The sequence below is a fragment of the Carassius gibelio genome, chromosome B22 (genome assembly GCF_023724105.1).
Source record: "Carassius gibelio isolate Cgi1373 ecotype wild population from Czech Republic chromosome B22, carGib1.2-hapl.c, whole genome shotgun sequence".
Taxonomy (NCBI): domain Eukaryota; kingdom Metazoa; phylum Chordata; class Actinopteri; order Cypriniformes; family Cyprinidae; genus Carassius; species Carassius gibelio.
Window position 1 is genome coordinate 26,468,569 of NC_068417.1, and position 19,015 is coordinate 26,487,583.

At 39.2% G+C, this 19,015-nt stretch overlaps 2 protein-coding genes across 2 annotated transcripts; both read left to right on the plus strand.

Annotated features, from left to right (window-relative positions):
* Positions 1–6,828: 6,828 nt before the first annotated feature.
* On the plus strand, positions 6,829–15,666 carry LOC127987845 (granzyme M-like). Its single transcript, XM_052590204.1, has 8 exons — positions 6,829–7,162; positions 7,323–7,473; positions 7,910–8,039; positions 8,689–8,940; positions 9,015–9,162; positions 10,435–10,585; positions 12,959–15,452; positions 15,537–15,666. Exons 1-7 carry the CDS (start codon positions 7,108–7,110, stop codon positions 13,026–13,028), a joined length of 957 nt encoding a protein of 318 aa, XP_052446164.1. The 5' UTR covers positions 6,829–7,107; the 3' UTR covers positions 13,029–15,452; positions 15,537–15,666.
* A 133-nt stretch (positions 15,667–15,799) lies between these two features.
* Positions 15,800–16,951, plus strand: LOC127987861 (granzyme B(G,H)-like). The gene is made up of 3 exons (XM_052590235.1): positions 15,800–15,945; positions 16,288–16,542; positions 16,631–16,951. Exons 1-3 carry the CDS (start codon positions 15,820–15,822, stop codon positions 16,787–16,789), a joined length of 540 nt encoding a protein of 179 aa, XP_052446195.1. The 5' UTR covers positions 15,800–15,819; the 3' UTR covers positions 16,790–16,951.
* The last annotated feature ends 2,064 nt before the right edge of the window (positions 16,952–19,015 follow it).

Genomic DNA, 19,015 nt, shown 5'->3' on the forward strand with positions numbered 1-19,015 from the left:
ATGTAAATGTAAATGTAAGAGGCGGACTGTCACCGGACTAATGATTTTGGTGATAGTGAACGGGCCGATAAATTTGGGAGCTAATTAATTACAAACGGATCGCAATGGAATGTTACTGGTAGAAAGCGACACCGACGTAGACGGGAGGCTTTGACCGGTGGTGATCGGCCTTGGCCTTAGTGCGCTCCCTCACCCGGAGCAGAGTCTCACGGGCTCTGGTCCAGGTGTGGTGACACCTCTGGACAAACGCGTGAGCGGAGGGGACCGCGACTTCAGATTCCAGACTGGGAAACGCTGGTGGCTGGTACCCTACACTACACTGAAACGGAGAGAGGCCCTGTAGCTGACACTGGAAACGAATTGTGGGCATACTCCACCATAGAGAGTTGTTGACTCCAGGAAGAAAGATTCTTGGAGACCAAACATCTCAACGTTCCTCTCTAAATCTTGGTTGGCTCGCTCAGATTGTCCGTTGCTTTGGGGATGATAACCCGACGACAAGCTAACTGACGCTCCTAATAATTTGCAAAACTCTTTCCAAAATTTGGATATAAACTGAGATCCCCTGTCTGAAACCACGTCTACCGGGAGGCCATGAAGCTGAAAGACGTGATCTAAAACGGTAACCGCTGTCTCCTTGGCTGTCGGTAATTTGGGCAAGGGAATGAAATGTGCCGACTTCGAGAACCGGTCCACTACCGTCAAAACGACTGTCATGCCATTAGAGGGCGGGAGGGCGGTAACAAAATCTAGAGCGATTTGGGACCAGGGTCTCGAAAGGACAGACAGCGGTTGAAGAAGCCCATCAGGAGGTCGGTTAGATGACTTACCACTGGCGCAAACTGAACAAGCCAAAACAAAATCGTGGACATCGCGAGCCATACGTGGCCACCAGAATCGTTGTCTAACCAACCCATTAGTTCTACTTATCCCTGGGTGACGAGCCATGTTGGAACAATGACCCCACTGGACAACTACGGACCTTAACTCCTCCGGCACAAATAAGCGATTCGGTGGGAAACCGGACGGAGGCATTACCCCTTCTAAGGCCGTCTTGACCTTCGACTCGACCTCCCATACGAGTGCTGAGACTACTAATTTCTCAGGCAAAATACACTCGGGAGTAACGGGACGGGCGGAGGGATCAAAAAGACGTGACAAAGAATCGGGTTTGACATTTTTGGAACCCAGGCGGTACGATAGGGTAAATTCAAAACGACCGAAAAAAAGTGCCCACCGAGCCTGCCTGGAATTGAGTCTTTTGGCAGTTCTGATGTATTCTAAATTCTTGTGATCGGTCCAAACAATAAAGGGAACCCCTGAACCCTCTAACCAGTGGCGCCACTCCTCCAATGCTAATTTGACCGCCAACAACTCTCTATTGCCAATATCATAATTACGTTCGGCAGGAGGTGAAAAAAACGTGCAAGGGTGTACCTTATCGTCTGGAGCAGCACGTTGGGACAACACTGCTCCTACCCCCACCTCTGATGCGTCGACCTCCACCACGAACTGCCGTGTGGGATCAGGGGCCACAAGGATGGGAGCCGAAACAAACCGGTTCTTGAGGTTAGTGAACGCAGCCTCAGCTGCATCAGACCACCTGAACGGAGTACTGGGAGAGGTCAAGGCTGTCAGAGGTGAGGCTAGTTGGCTGAAATTACGAATGAAACGACGATAGAAATTGGCGAACCCCAGAAACCGCTGTAGGGCCTTAAGGGAATCTGGAGATGGCCAAACTATCACAGCCTTTACTTTGTCAGGGTCCATTAGTATTCCCTCAGACGACACGATATACCCTAGGAAGGGGACCGACTGTGCATGGAATACGTACTTCTCCGCCTTGACAAAAAGCCCATTCTATAGTAACCTCTGGAGCACTCGTCTGACGTGTTGAACATGTTCCTGGAGAGATGAAGAAAAAATCAGTATGTCATCCAGGTAAACATATATAAACTGATCTACCATATCTCTCAACACGTCATTCACGAGTGCTTGGAAAACCCCGGGCGAGTTGGAGAGCCCCAACGGCATCACCAAATATTCAAAGTGCCCTCTAGGGAGGTTAAAGGCAGTTTTCCATTCATCCCCCTTCCTGATGCGGACCAAATGATAAGCATTACGTAAATCCAATTTTGTGAATACAGATGCTCCCTGCAACCTCTCGAAAGCTGAAAACCTGAGTGGTAAAGGATAAGTGTTCTTAATAGTGATGTTGTTCAACTCTCGGTAATCAATACAAGGTCGCAGCGAGCCATCCTTCTTACCCACAAAAAAGAACCCCACCCCTGCTGGAGAAGAGGAAGGACGGATGAACCCAGAGGCTAAGGAATCAGAAATGTATTTCTCCATGGCCTCCCTCTCAGGAATAGAAAGAGAGTATAACTTGCCTTTAGGCGGAGATTTACCTGACACTAAGTCTATGGCACAGTCGGAGGGACGATGTGGAGGAAGAGAAGCAGCCCGGGACTTACTGAACACTTCCTTCAGGTCCAGATACTCAACGGGCACGTTTGGCAAAACCATGGTCTCCTTCTGAAAAACAGAAACAGGAACAACAGGACAAGCAGAAACCAGACAAGACTCATAACAACTTTCACTCCAAAATGTGACAGTGTTAGAACCCCATTCCACTCGTGGATTATGTTTGAACAACCAGGGGTGACCTAAAACAATGGGAGCAACAGGGGAGTCCATGAAGAAAAAGGATATGGTTTCTTGATGGTTTCCAGATGTGATCAGTGTGATGGGTTCTGTATGGTGTGTGACGTGAGGCAGTTTCTGGCCATTGAGTGCGGTGACATGGATGGGGAGAGACACAGGAAGGACAGGAATGTTCAGGTGATGTGCAAGTGAAGAATCAATCAAATTACCTTCGGCTCTGGAGTCCAGAAGGGCTTGACATTCATGATGTTGATTCTTACACCGCAGTCCCGTCCCACCGGAAGGAGGGTCGATGATGTAGGTGAGGACCTCCGCCAATCCCTCTCCCTCCGGGACAGCCGAGCTCTACCCACCTGCATGTGCTCGTGATCGTCGACAGAACCGACCGTGTTCTCTCGACTCAAGCGCTCCCTACCAGGAGAGAAGGGAGGCCTGGAAGGACTGTGTTGGCAGCCCAGACGATTAAACCTGGCCTCCACCCGCAACGCCAGGTCAATGAGTTCGTTGAGAGTAGGGGGCAGCTCGAGGAGGTAGATCTCCTGCTGAACACGGTCGGATAACCCATGCAGGAATCTATCCCACTGCGCCACCTCGTTCTACTGGCATGCGGCCGCCAGGGTATGGAACTCGATGGAGTATTCGGTTACGGATGAAGATCCTTGCCGGAGTTTCCGAGAGGCGATGGGCGGCCTCCCTGCCGGTCGCAGCCCGGTCGAAGACTCTCTTCATTTCGTCCGATAGAAGGTGGAACGAGGCACAACACGGGTGTTGATTCTCCCACACCGCTGTTCCCCATAAAGCAGCCTTGCCAGAGAGAAGTGTGAGCGTGAACGCTACTTTGGATTCCTCCGTAGCGAAAGTGCGGGGCTGCAGAGCGAAATGCATCGAGCATTTGTTAAGAAATGTTCTACAAAAGGTTGGCTCACTCACATAGTTCTCTGGCGCCGGAAGTCGCGGCTCTGGCCGGAAGTGGTCCTGGGGAATCCCCGGGGGAACAGACGGCGCAGGCGCGGTGGGAGACGTGAGCTGATGGATCTGCTGGGTGAGCTCGGACACCTGTGCCACCAGCACTTGGACAGCGCGTCCGGTGTTCGAGATACTCTCCTGCTGCTGATCCATTCTTTTGACACTGTGGTGCATGAAGTCGGTGAGGGTATTGGTGCTCGCTGCTTCCATGTTGGTGAGATCATTCTGTGACGGCTGGTGAAAGGACAGTCTGGAAACAATAGCGAGTTTATAGTTTTAATGAGAAGATATTGCGATGGTACATAACAAACAATGACGATGAGACAGCGATACTCCGAGGGGATGGTGAAGCGGTGAGAAGTCCAGACGGTGGTGGAGAGAAGGTGAGTAATCCGGATGTAGACGGCGTGAGGCAGCAGGAGAGAGTGGCACAGGAACTGCGGGGAATATAGCCGAAGGAAAGTGTCCGTGGCTGAATGAACGTGCGAAGAGTGGATGAGGTTCTGGGGAAACACAGACATCCAAACGCAAAACACCACTGAAGCCAGACGGGGGGTAAACACATCAAACATAGAACAACGATCTCACAAACACAAGACGTAAGACAAGCCATTATATAGTGGATGAGTAATGAGTGGCAGCTTTTGCTGATACAATTAACGGAGACGCCCACAACTAATCAGTGCAGACGCGGAACACACAGAATTCACCACAAAGTGTAAACATCCCGAGATCACGGTTTACCAACTGTGACAATACCATACTGTAACTTACATGTTTTAATGTCCAAACAATTTGTAAGATTATAAGACACTTACAGTATGTCATAGAAAAAATTACTCATGTATCACTTACCTGAAATACTTAAGTTGTTGTCTTAGACGAAGGCATTAAGGAAGGCTGCACTGAAAGCGATATAATCTGAGGGGTGTTCCGCATGATTAAACCTGGACATTTTAAAGATATGTTAATAACCAAGGATGACATGACTGTTGTGGAATTGAAGAATTTTCTCCAGTCTCATCTAGGTAAAAGCAGCAGTAATAAACTTTTCCAGGAACTTATGACTGCCAAGCAGCAGGACCATGAAACGCCACAGCAGTTCCTGTACCGCATGATCAGCCGAAAAGTAGAAGATATTGTTCTGCTCTACACAGGTGAATTCAGACATCAAATATGATGATCATACAGTTCAGAGTGTGTTTCTCCATACTCTTTCACAAGGCATCGGCCTAAAGCACAGTTACAAGATGTCATCTCTTTCAGGGAAGAGTGTGTGTTTGTGTATGTGTGCATATTTGTCTGTAGTTATTATGTGTAAGGTATATGTATGGATATGGATACATATGGATACATATATATGTGAGATTAACTGTTCTAATTTTCTATGTATGTATCTTAATATGTATTGTTATTTTTATTTTCTTTGCTCAAAATAAACTTACTACTACTACTACTACTAAAACAAAATCGGAGTGCTCGTCTAATGGAGGCAAGCATTTTAATACAAAATCAGCAAAAGTGTCACTATGGATGGGGAGATTTGTACTTAGACACACAGATGATCTATGTCTATGGCAGCGGTGGATCCTGCGAAGTATGTACAAAAGATGATTGACAGATGTTATGGTGATGTACTGTATGAACTGGTTTCACTAATGACATGCTGACGTGTGTTTCCTCAGTATGATTCCGGAGGTCCTGTGGTTTGTGGAAACACTGCAGTTGGTATCACATCCTTTGGTGACCGTGATCTCTGTAATGCAAATCTGAAACCTAATGTGTATACCAAGATATACTTGTATCTTGCAACGTGTATCGCAGTCCTCAGCTAAGTGCTGATGCGGACAAAGAGATACACCTTAACTGTTGGCAGTAAGCTAACTTCATTTATCTCTTTTGAACATTTCATATTAGCAAAACTGTCCGCCAAAGTCATTCATTTCATTGGATCACTTGCTGATGACGATGCAGATTCCAGATGCGGGGGAAGAAGCTGCTGATTGGCTGAGAAGCTTTCACTCAAAGCTTTCCTCTGGCTGTTTATCGGATGAACCGCTAGAATGAAAATCACTCACTACTCATAGGCCTGGGCTAAAATGAGCAATGGTAGTGCCACAGCTGATTGTCATCACATATAATTAAACTACAATGGGACACATATCCAAAGTCACTTCACAATAGTTCACTTGGTTGCCATCCATATACATACACTATCTATCCATCCATCCATCCATCTATATATCTATCTATCTATCTGTCTATCTATCTATCTATCTATCTATCTATCTATCTATAAATAAACAAAAGTTCAATAGAAGACTGTAAATACTGTAATTAGTGGACCTTAAAAAAGCATGTAGATCTTACAAAACGATTTCCTTACACAAAAACTAAATAAAAGCCTTTTTTTTTTCAACAAATTCATTTGTAGTTAGATATACTTTTACTTTAAGTTGAGCTAACTAAAGTAACATGGCAATTTCAGATTTACTTGTTAAAACCATATAGACTGATTGCCTTAAAAAGATCAAGTAAGTGTTTCTCCAGTAGAGTGTGTTTCAATTATCCAGCTACCCATGGCACACAGGCATGTGGTAACATAACCAGAAAGACAGTGCACCAACATCTGCAAATGTTGATTTTTAAATAAAGCAGTGTATAGTCGTCTTATCCCTTCTAGACCAATCCTCGACCAAAGGCTCTACCCTTCAGGACAATGGTAAAACCTTCAAAATGCGTTAACAGAAATCATTTTAAAACCAAATATAACAGAACATTAAAGATTACCAGAGCACCCCCTAATTTAACGTTAGGCAAAATAACAGTACATTTCAACGTTTACTTCTGAAGAAGCAAAGCATACTGGGAATAGAAACTATACTGTGAGAATAATTTTATCTTTCAGGGTTTTCTGAGCAACAAATGCATAGTATGTTAAATGTACAGATTAATATATTTTTACAATTAAAATCAACTAATTGTTTGTACATTATGTACAGTCAACTAAAAAGTGTGAGATAAGAGCCAACCAACTATAGCATGTTACTTCTCAGACAGTTCAACCTCAGATCATCGCTAACATAGGTAACACGTGGTGCTCAGACAAAACCCGACCAACTGTTACTTTTGGTTGGTGTCTTTTAATGCAGTGTGAGTTGACCTTCAGAGATCTAACCACAGGTAGCATGAGCCAGTGTGACTAAGCTCTTAAATGATTTCTCACGCCTAACATAATTTTCAAGAAATATTATAATTTACATCAAACATGGAGGAGAATAGTCTACTTCTATTAAGACCACAAACCTAACACCTATCTTTTCCACCTCGGTGCTGCAAAATGAAAGCCACATCAAGCTGTAAAAGAGGAAGTATGACTGGTACTGGGGGGCTAAACCAGCAAACTATGCATTAAATACCACCATCAACACCAGTGAGATCTTCAGAACTCCTGAGAAGCCTTCCAAGTACAGCATCATGATCATCTCTGTGCTTTTGCTAGTCACCATGCTACCAAACCTGAGTGTTCCAGGTAAGGAAATGCTGAAAAAAACTGACTTCTATTATGTCTTCTACATTTATCAAATATATGGTATTTTAATGTTCATTTTATGCAATGTTAGCAATATGCTCTGTATTAGTTCAAGTCTACTTCTCACTTAACCAACCTAAACAATTTTTCTCTATCTTAGAATCTGTGCAAGTGGGTATAGTGAACGGCACAGAAGTCAAACCTCATTCAAGACCCTACATGGTTTCAATTCAAATAAATAAAAAACACATATGCGGTGGCTTCCTTGTGTCTGCGCAGTTTGTCATGACAGCTGCGCACTGCTTCAAATAGTAAGTCATTAATATTAAACACACACACATATATATATATATATATATTTTTTTTTTTTTCAGTTACAATTTTACTTTGAGTCAAAGAGAGCCCCATACTACAGCACAAGGTCATCACTTGGTGCGACTTCTTTGGAAATAACACAAAGTATAATAGTACCCAACCAAATGGGCCCACGACTCATACGGTCTCAAAAATAAAAGTTCTTTATTGGCATTGATGGGTGTAAGATGAACCTTTATCATCAAAGGAACATTTCCACTGCACAAATGGTTCTTTAGATTATTAAGACCACACTAAGAAAGACTGCTCTTTTACTGAAACTTTCTTTGGGGAATTAATAATGGATCTTCAGTGGCATTACTTTTGGTATGTAGTTCAACAAATACTGTTTTTTTCTTAAAGCAATGTTTGTTTTCTTCTTCATCTTGTCAGCGGACACAAGCTGACAGTTGTGGTTGGAGCTCATGATTACACTAAAGGCTCTGGTCGCATGGGTGTGAAATTCTACCACATCCACCCTGGGTATAAGCCTAGTCTGCTAAATGACATCATGCTACTTCAGGTAAATGACTCAGCTAGGTTTTGCAGAGCAAACTGCAATAAAGCAATAGTGTTTTAACTATTTTTTACATTTTAACTAAAGTGAACGTACTACTCCCTTAAGCCTATTACACATTGCACACAAATCTGATTTGGTTTCAAATCTGATATTAAGGACTGACTACTCAGTTCATTTTGCAAATCATTACATGCTTTAATTCAAACATTGTTTCCCATACTAACAAAGTGATAAAACAAGCTACCTGAAACCTGATTGTTCAGACTGAGACACACTGAGAATTTGAATTTGAATTGGATTTCACAACACATTTGGATATGACTTGGATTTGGAATGTCAAAATATTATAGGTTTTCTCTTATGTTGTAATTACAAGATTTAAGATTCCAGAAAATAAGATTTTTGTATCAACAAAGCCTTAAAGATATGATCCTATATGCTGTTAACTGAACAATATGTACAGTATTTAATTACTATTAATATATTTTTACTTTTGTTTCATGTTTCTATTGTTTTAAAGCATATGTAACAACTGTAAAAATACTAACATACCTAGTAACCCAATTATCCTTAGAAGTAAACAAAATGTAAATAGAAAAAGAGTTGATTTTTGGAAAACGATCTGCATTAATGATTGAATTACTTGATATAGCTAGATGAAAAAATCGAAAAGAGCAAGAACGTGAAGTTGATCTCCATACCAAAGAAAGATAAGGACATCAAGGCCAAGGTCAAATGCAGTGTTGCAGGATGGGGGAAAACAAACAACAATGATATAGCAAGTAATAAGCTAATGGAGGTGAATGTCACCATCATTGACAACAAAGTATGTCAGAAGAAGTGGAGAAAAGAATACTCCACCTCACGTATGGTGTGTGCAGGCGGTCGTGGAGGATTTTGCCAGGTACAAATAATATTCTGTACAAATCACAAATCGTGAGATAGTTCAATTTTATTCACACCCTGCTCTTTTCTCAGGGGGATTCTGGAGGACCTTTGGTGTGCAATACTGATGCAGTCGGTGTGGTTTCATTCAATGAGAAAGACAACTGTGACTCACCTAGTCGACCAAATGTCTACACCAAGATTTCTAAATTTTTAAAATGGATAAATGCTATTCTTGAAGGTGTGGAGTAAAAACTTGATGAATAAACAATAATGGGGTCTGCTTGTGTGGATGAATTTTTTTGAGATAATTTAATAATAAATTAATTGAATAAATCTTGATTGATGTGACAAGCACCAAATACGGTGTACAGTTGTCGGCTTCAGTCATCGGACAAAACGGCATCGCGCCTCGGACTGAAAAGCATCAGGTCTCAGGCAAAACAACGTCAGGTGTCAGGTCTCATATAATTAGGCATCAGACGAAACGGACTCAGACAAAAAGGCATCAGATGAAACGGACTCAGACAAAAAGGCATCAGACGAAACGGACACCTGACTTTTCAGTCCGAGGCGAGATGCCGTTTTGTCCAATGACTGAAGCCTTTTAGTCTGAGGCATGATGCCTTTTCATTTAATGACTGAGGTCTGAGGATGTCCTAAAATGTACACCGTACAAAAGCTTTTTCTGTGGAAAGATGGTTTCAGCTGTTCTCATCCGGCCTAGTTTCCTGTGGGGGCCGAGCTCATTGCTTGTGGTCAGACACCCTGTGAGAAAGTCTAGTTTGCAGACTCATCTCAAAATAAATTCTGATGCCTATGCAAGGTCATGAGACTCACCACAGTAAATAAATAAATAAATAAAAAATAAAAAAGTTGTGAGCTAACAGTCTTAAGTAAATATGCATAAAATATTAAGTATGAAAAAAAAAAATATTTCACACAGTTTTCCAAAAATATTGTTCAGGCATCTCTGCCCAAACTAACACCAATGATTGAACCACTGTTGCTATGTTAAGCTGGTCAGGGTTTTCAAGCAAGTGAGCAATGTTTTTACAAACAGAACAGGAAAATCAACCTATAAAATTTTACTATTTATTGAGTAATGGGAGATTCACCAATTCAAAAATAAATGTCGGAATTTACTGACCCTCATGACTTAAGTTTTCTGTGCAAATTTTGTATATGAATAACATTTTGAGTGAGGCCGAGAGTTAATTTGTACTGCATTGACTTTCATTATATGGAAGAGCTGTGGTTTGCTGTGCAAAGGGAGGCTTGCCCTTTTACATTAGTAAAATACAGTAGTCTAAAAGTCAGTGACACATTTTCAGTTCTCCACAAGCACAATGACAGGCTTCACTGCTATTCTGTTTGCCATAGCTGAGACCACACTGCACATCACAGGTTGCATCTTTCATTAGTAATTCTTAACCTTTACACATTGAATTTTTGCCATTAAAGGGACTATTGTTTGAGTTTATAGTTATCTCTGTATTGTTTTTCTCAATAGTTGTGGCTGGAGATGACATAATCAATGGGGGAAAAAAAGCTTCAAAAAATTCTTTGCAATACATGGTCTCAGTGCAGAACAATAAACCGCATCTATGTGGAGGATTTCTGATATATCCTCAATATGTGCTCACAGCTGCACACTGTGCAAGGTAAGTGGTTCATTTTAGTTCCATTTTCATCACTAAATTAAATATTTAAGCTTTTGCCCTTGACTAGCTCCGCTTTATTGTATTTCAATAAAGATTTGACTGTTGTTCTTAGTGACCATAATATTTCTCCATGGAAAAATATACAAAGATTTCATGTGTTTCGCAAATTTATACCAAAAACATTTAAAAAATGTAAGATGGGTAATGAAATCATGCATCTAAAGGTGAAGAAACACCTGTTGGGTTGTGATGAAATTTTCAAACAACGTGCACATTTAATAACTTTGATAATTAGCATTTTCAGATTTCCAGGAAAGTAGTTTTGGGAGGAAAGGTGAAGACGGTGAAAATCCCACATCAACATTACAGTGTTAAAAGCAATACCCAGTGCTTGGTTGCTGGATGGGGTTCCACTAAACAGCGTAAATTTGTTAATGACCTTTTGGCCTTGAATGTAACAACTGTTGACATCCGAGACTGTAAGGAAGCATGGAAGAAATACAAAGAAAACATCACACGACTTCCACCAAACGTCATCTGTGCTGGAGGATATAAACAGAACAGTGGAGTGTGCTTGGTAAGAATATACAAGAGAGACAGGCAGGTTGTCACAATGCCTTAAGTGTATAAACTATAAGGTTTTGAGACAATTAAGAATAATAAAAAGTGTGAAACTAGCCACAGCCTCATCTTCATATACACATAAATGTATTGTAATATTTTTTTGTTGTTGTTTTGGACTAGGGATGGTTCAATGCTCTTCTATTAAACATCTTCTTCACATATTTTATTGTAGGGTGATTCTGGAGGCCCGTTGGTGTGCAATTCAGTGGCAGTGGGCATTGTTTCCTTCAACATAAAGGAGTGTAAATATCCTGATGTACCGAATATCTACACTGAAGTTTGGAAACATGCACGTTGGATCAAAGCAATGATGAAGAAAAAAGAAACTTAAGATTTTTGTGTTTACAGCACTTGCAAATTATGCTTAATCATACAATACTGACCAAATCAAATTGTTTTGCTGATTATTTGTTTTTTAATTTTCACAACTACCACTTCTGTGTCTGCAGAATATTGTTTATGAGAAACATTTCCATGCTTTTGTGTATACAATTATAATGCATTTATACATGACCTAGTAAATCAGGGATGGATAGATAAATGTGACCGATTTAGTTTTTTGAAAATACATTTACCAAAATGAGTCCTTTTTCTTCCAGCAAAAGGTCAGTAAAAGCAGGAGTTTAACATACAGAAAAGGTTGATTGTGAACGCCGCAATTAAATAATATTAATTTAATATCATTTCATATTCATTTAGCAGACACTTTTATCCAAAGCATCTTACTGTGCATTCAGGCTAACAATTTTCACCTATCATGTGTTCCCAGGGAATCGAACCTCCCAAACTTGCACTTGCTAATGCAATGTTCTACCACTGAGCTGCAGGAACACTTCGAGATTGTGTGAAAAATAAGTGAAAATTTCACTTACTTACTTTTTTTATTTTGGAAAAGAAATTTGGAAAAGTACACTAATAAAAAACCCGAAACAGAGATTCTAGAAATTTCTAAATGTTAAATAATTTTTTTTCAAAACAGTTTATCAAATGAGGGTAAATAAGTCTCTCACTCCTGTCCCTTTAAACCAGTTTAAAGCAAAGACAGCACATAGGACTGGATGCACATGATAAATATTCTGCAATTAAGAAAACAGACAAAAGAAATAGCACTGTAAAACCCGACCAGTAACTTAACTCAAACCGTTTGAGTAAACAGATTGCCTTGATTTAAACCATGTAAGTTTTAAAACGTTGCATTCAAGTAATTAAGTGATTAACTAAGTGCTGATTGTGAATTAGTGATGAACAGCTGCTGTTAACAAACAGAATCACTGAAGAAAAGAGAAACACAAGAACTACTACCACTGACTTCAGACACAGCCTTAGATGGAATCAACTGAAATAAAATGCATTAAATATCTCAAGATCTGATTAAACAACCCACAAACAGCATCACCAGCTCCACTTTTAATAACCAGACTGACTTTATTTCTTTCAGATGTCTACAGAAGATCTTATTGAGAACTAAGGTTTAGATGTTGATTTATTGTTTCATTTGAAGTAACCATGTTAGAGATCAGTGTTTGTATTAGTTGGGCTCTTTGACCCTTGATTTCTGTCTTAGTCTTTTCTCTGGCTGTTATAACCGTGTGTTTCTGCACTGTTTCTACGTGTATTTAGCTTTGATATGAAATAAAACAGTGCATCCTTGAAGTGGATGCTACAGCAGCATATGGTGATATGAAGAGACACAGAGGAGACTGTTGATGCAGGAATTATTGAATAAAGTCATTATTTTTGTTTTCACAGCTTACAAAAAGTGTTCCAGTCACTACATATAACCCAGATTGCACGTCTGATGGCAGATGGAGTTTTCTGATGATGACTTTCATACATTTTATGGACCTTGACACTGTTATTTACATGAGTCTATGGGACAGTCTCAAGCCTCCAGGTTTTCAACCAAAATATCTTAAATTGTGTTCTGAAGATGAACAGAGCTTTTACGGGTTTGGAACGACATGGGGGTAAGTGAATAATGACACAATTTTCATTTTGGGGTGGAGTATCCCTTTAATTCTGAAAATTATGAAAATTATGTCAGTGTCCAAATACACACACACACACACACACGACTCATGAATGATATGTGTGGTAACACTTTAGAATACGTAACACTTATTTACTATTAACTATGACTTTTCCATAGATAAATTCCTGCTTATTAATAGTTGGTAAGGTAGTTGTTAAGTTCAGGTATTGGGTAGGATTAGGGCTGTAGAATAAAGTCATGTAGAATAAGGCATTAATATGTGCTTAATCAGTACTAATAAATGGCTAATATTCAAGTAATATGCATGTTAATAAGCAACTAGTTAAGAGACCCTAAAATAAACTGTCATGTGCTTTATAGGTACAAGTAAACAGCAAATATGTTATTAATAGTCATGTTAATAGTTAAATAGTGAAAATTGGTCCCCATACTAAACTGTTACCAAATTTTCCTTTTTAGGCGATTTCTTTAAATGGTGATGGTAAATGTCACAGTTTTCTGTCTTTCTGTCACTGTCTTTTGTGAGTGTTGTGTTTGTTTGGTGCCATGTGCTTTTGTCCTGTCTCTTTTTTTACCCCGCCTATCTTGTTACCTCATCATTGTTTTAGTTGTTACACCTGGGCTGCCTTCAGCCCCGACAAAACGTTGCACAACGTTTTTTAAACAGAAACGGTGATGCGTTGAACACACTGTTCTGATGACGCAAGCGTTGCAACTATGGCAGCTGAGAAGGCCATTCTCTGTGTTATTTTTGAAGAATTTTCGGAGCCATCTATTTAGCCTCACGTACTGACTTTATTTGTAGTTCATATGGGTTTAATACCCTGTATTTTCTTTCTCATTTTTAGGAAAAGCTCTTAATTACAATTGTTTATTTCTATACCAAATGTCATAGACTTGCAATGAAGCTAAAAATATAAACAACTACATCATGTTGATATCCTATATTTTTACAATAAAACTTACGACAAACATGTCTTCTAATATCCTCAGTTGTTGCGTATACCGAGCTGCAACGAACACATGTGTACATTATTTTTCTTGAAGTCATTGTGCGAGTTCACTTTAATACCGCGTGCTTTATATACATGTTGCTGCTGGTTGGACTGCAGTTCTGACACACCCACCAAACAAGAGAAAACGCATCTCAAACCCCGTTGCACACCGGTGCACGCCGTTTCCAGGAAACATGACGTTCAACGCGGAAACCGTAGCAAAACGTTGCGCACCGTTTTGAACTTGAACATGCCCCTGTGTTTCTCCCTTGCTCCTGGACTCATTTACCTTCACTCTGCACACCTGTTTCGCAATCACACACACACAGCTGTTGCTCATTGTCATAGACTATATATTCTCAGTTCAGGGTGACAGGTCACATACTCCCTTTGTCCAGTCAGTTACATGGATGCTTCACATATGCAAATAATAACATTAACCCAGGGTTTAGGAATGTTCAGTGATAAATGCCAGCATTTGAACACACAATTATTTTCTTACCTCAAGTAAAATATGACCATTTTGAAAAGTGAAACCAGAAAACCCAGAATGACCCAGAGTTCATTTTTAGAGTTATTTTAAATGTGAAAAGCCCAAAATCCAATTTTGATTAACTTTACATTTTCACATCGCCTTCTATTTCATCTGTCAGTTTTATATATTCAAAGTACGTTCATCATTTATATTTATGTTCATAATAAATGCTTAAAGGTGCAATGTGTAATATTTACAAAGCTATAAATAACGTTTTCAGAGGTGGATAAAGACCTTACTTGAACCGTTATGTTTTTATTAGCATAGATTGAGCAATTTCTATTCAATTTCTATTGAATAATCAAGTAAATAGAATTCCTTAATTTACCTTTGCAAAGAAATATCATTGCTCTCTGCTGTCTTTACCAATGACATCTTTACCGTATCTTCTCCTAAGGGAGGGGTGAGTGGGGGACTCAACCGTTGGTTACAATTTGCAACCTCACTGCTAGATGGCACTCAAATTTACACACTGCACCTTTAATTCTTATCACCCAAACCACCTGTGGCTTAAATTTGTGACCGCAAGGATTAACAAGAACTGTGCTCACTCATTTTACAATATATTTTTTTAAAGAGTAGGTAGCTCAATGTCTCCGCCCACCTTTAAAGTATATTTATACAGTGTTTTGTCAGTGAGAGCTCACTGATTTGTCTTCATGATGACCACCATCTCTCTGCTCCTGCTGGCCTCTCTGCTGCCACACCTGACCTTCACTGGTGAGACTGATGGTGTATGAATTGTAAGAGTATTTCATTGGTATGTGCTGAATAAACTCACTTATAACACTATCTCTCTCTCAGCTCATGTAAATGTGGGTATAGTGGATGGCAAGCCTGCCCACTCCAGACCTTACATGGTTTCTATTCAATGGAACAAGCGACACATCTGTGGTGGATTCCTCATCTCTGATCAGTGGGTCTTGACTGCTGCACATTGCAAGGAGGGGATAAGGTTTTGATTACTTTTAACTGAAACGTTAACAAAATGACTGCAGTGCAACTATACAGTGTATCTAATAAATGAGCATTGTGATTCCATAAATCAATCTTTCCAATATGCTCTTTCAGCTTGTGTCAGAGTTTGATGGTTGTGGTTGGTGTGCTTGACTTAAGCAAGAGTAACAATTTGGACCGCATCAAAGTGAAGTATTGCTTCCAACATCAACAATCCACCACCAGACCTTATCGGAATGACATCATGCTTTTGATGGTAAGCAACTGTGCCCATACTACTTGTTCAAAACAATGTCTGATCAGGAAACAGAAAATGCCAAGTGCTTTTTTTGAACACGTTTCCAATTTATTGCTCATTGTACCAACAAAAAAATTCCAAAACTGCAAAATAAACAAATAAATTAATTAATAAAACATCACTGGTAATTTTTTTTTTGTTGTTGTTATACTTTTTTAAGAGGCACATTAAATCATTTAATTGAATTGACCTTAGCCTTTGTGTTTTCTGTTCTAACCTCAAGAACAGCAGTACAATCAACTGAAACTAGACTTATAAAAGAATATGCTTATTAATCATGGTTGTGTTTTTGAATTACAGCTATATGAAAAGATAAATCCAAACAAACATAATATTCAATGGATACGCTTACCAAAAGAAGGAGATGATGGTACAGCAAATCGTGTCTGTAGTGTCATGGGCTGGGGTAGACTGAAGCCTAATGGTAATCCGAGTGCTCGTCTAATGGAGGCAAATGCATTTATAGAAAATCGGCAAAAGTGTGAAGGTATATGGAAATTTGAGTACATAGACTCACAGATGATCTGTGTGTCTGGCAAAGGTGGATCCTGCGAAGTACGTACAAAAGATGATTGACAGATTTTATGGTGATGTACTGTATGAACTGGTTTCACTAATGACATGCTGATCTGTGTTTCCTCAGTATGATTCCGGAGGTCCTCTGGTTTGTGGAAACATTGCAGTTGGTATCACATCTTTTGGTGACCGTGATCTCTGTAATGCAAATATGAAACCTAATGTTTATACCAAGATTTCAGCTTTTCTTCCATGGATCAAAAAAACCATAAAAAATGTTAAGTGACTTCATGGAAAATAAAAAAAGGGAAGAAATGTTTTCTTGAATTCTCCCATAAACCTTCTTTCAATAAAAGTATCACATGGCAAGCATCAATCAGTTGTATAGTGTCCTCATTGTCACCACATATAATTATATTACAACGGAACACATATCCAAATTCATTTCACAATAGTTCACTTGGTTGCCATCCATATACATACATGTGTATATGTATAACATATCTATCTATCTATCTATCTATCTATCTATAAATAAACAAAGGTTTAATAGAAGACTGTAAATACTGTAATTAGTGGACCTTACTTAAGGGAGAGGATGGAGGATGAGAGGCTGTCTAACTTAACAGACTGAGGTTGGTTAGTCAGAAAATGTAGAATCCAGTTGCAGAGGCATGTGCTGATTAAGAGTTGGCTGAGCTTGGAGATCCGTTTGGAAGGGATTACAGTATTAAATGCAGAACTGAAATCAATGAACCGCATTCCCACATGTGTATTTTGACTGTCCAGGTGGGTGAGGGCAGAGTGAAGTGCCGTAGAGATGGCATCCTGTGTTGATATATTGGGGCAATAGGCAAATTGGTGAATGGGTCTAGTGTAGGATGAAGACAGAATTTTAAGTGGGATGCAACCAGCTTCTCAAAGCACTTGGCAATGATGGAGGTGATTGCGACAGGATGGAAGTTGTTAGGGACCAGGGTTGGGGAGTAACGGAATACATGTAATGGCGTTACGTAATCAGGATACAAAAATCCAGTAACTGTAATCCGTTACAGTTACGTCAAAAAACGTAGTAATCAGATTATAGTTACATTTTGAAAAAAAGGGGGAATACTTTCAGGATTACAATGGTTTCATTTAAAACTAAATAAATAAGTATTTTGGCATAATAACACTATATTAAGCGCAGCTTGATTAATGACTCACTCAAGTCACGTGTGCCACCCGCTGGCGCATGCGCAAATTGATTAATGACTCACTCAAGTCACGTGTGCCACCCGCTGGCGCATGCGCAAATAACAGCTGTCTACAATCTCCTCAGACGCAGATTGAATCACTGTTGCAAAAACGCTTCATTTCATGGAAATTCCTATGGAGTGAGTTTTGGTTCTTTATTACATGCGAGAAAATAAAAGATCTGAGAGAGAAAAAAAAGTTTGAGAGAAAAAGTTATCACACTGATAGCAAAAAAACATTTCATGAGAGAAAAAAGAATATTTGAGAGAAAAAGTTTTCATGCCAATAGCAAAAAATAATAATATTTGAGACTAAAAAAAGTAATAAAGAACCAAAACTCACTCCATAAATTCCGCTGCTATTTTGATTAAATGAAGAAATTGCAAACAACGTTGAACAGTGCAAACTGTGTCTTACAGCAAAGAAAACACTTTGTTCATTGAAGGATTCGACATCCAACCTAAAGAAGCACTTGCACTTTTAAAAATTAGTTTTATATTTACAAAGATAAAAAATAATAATATTTGTATTCTCTATTTTCCTTTTGAAGAAACATTTTCAATTGTCTAAAAATTGTTCTTATATTTTCATTGGAAAAAAAAAATTAATTTGTATTCTATATTTTCCTGTTAAAGAAACATTTTCCATTGTCAAAAAATTGTGTTCTTATTATATTTGCTTGGGGAAAAAAATGAATTTGTATTCTCTATTTTCCTGTTGAAGAAACATTTCCTTAAAATTCTTTCTTATTATATTTTCTCCAAAATAAAACAAAATAATCTGTAATACCAATACCATGCACTAGATGTCTGTATAGTCCTTTACATATATATTAATTCAGGGCTGTGAAAATCATAATTAATAAATGTTGTTTTTAAAAAATAATATTTGACCTTGAAGTAATCCAGAAGTAATCCAAAAGTAATTACTAGGGCCGGGACTCGATTAAAAAAATTAATCTAATTAATTAGAGGCTTTGTAATTAATTAATCGAAATTAATCGCATTTTAATCGCATATAAATATTTGACCTGAGAACAGTGAGAAGTAATTTTTTTTCACATGGATTTATAGTATTAGAAAACATCTCTCTGTTGCTTCAGAGGCCAAACATACTGTCCAACTCTCAATAACCTTGGCCAAAACAATAAAGAGTTCAACATAAACTGTTGCACCAACAAAATAATACATAGTTCAACATAAAGTGTAAAGTCCACGCTAGCTGCTATATGTTTTGCGTTGAGGTGATACTTGAGGCTCGTAGATGTGCTGTGGTG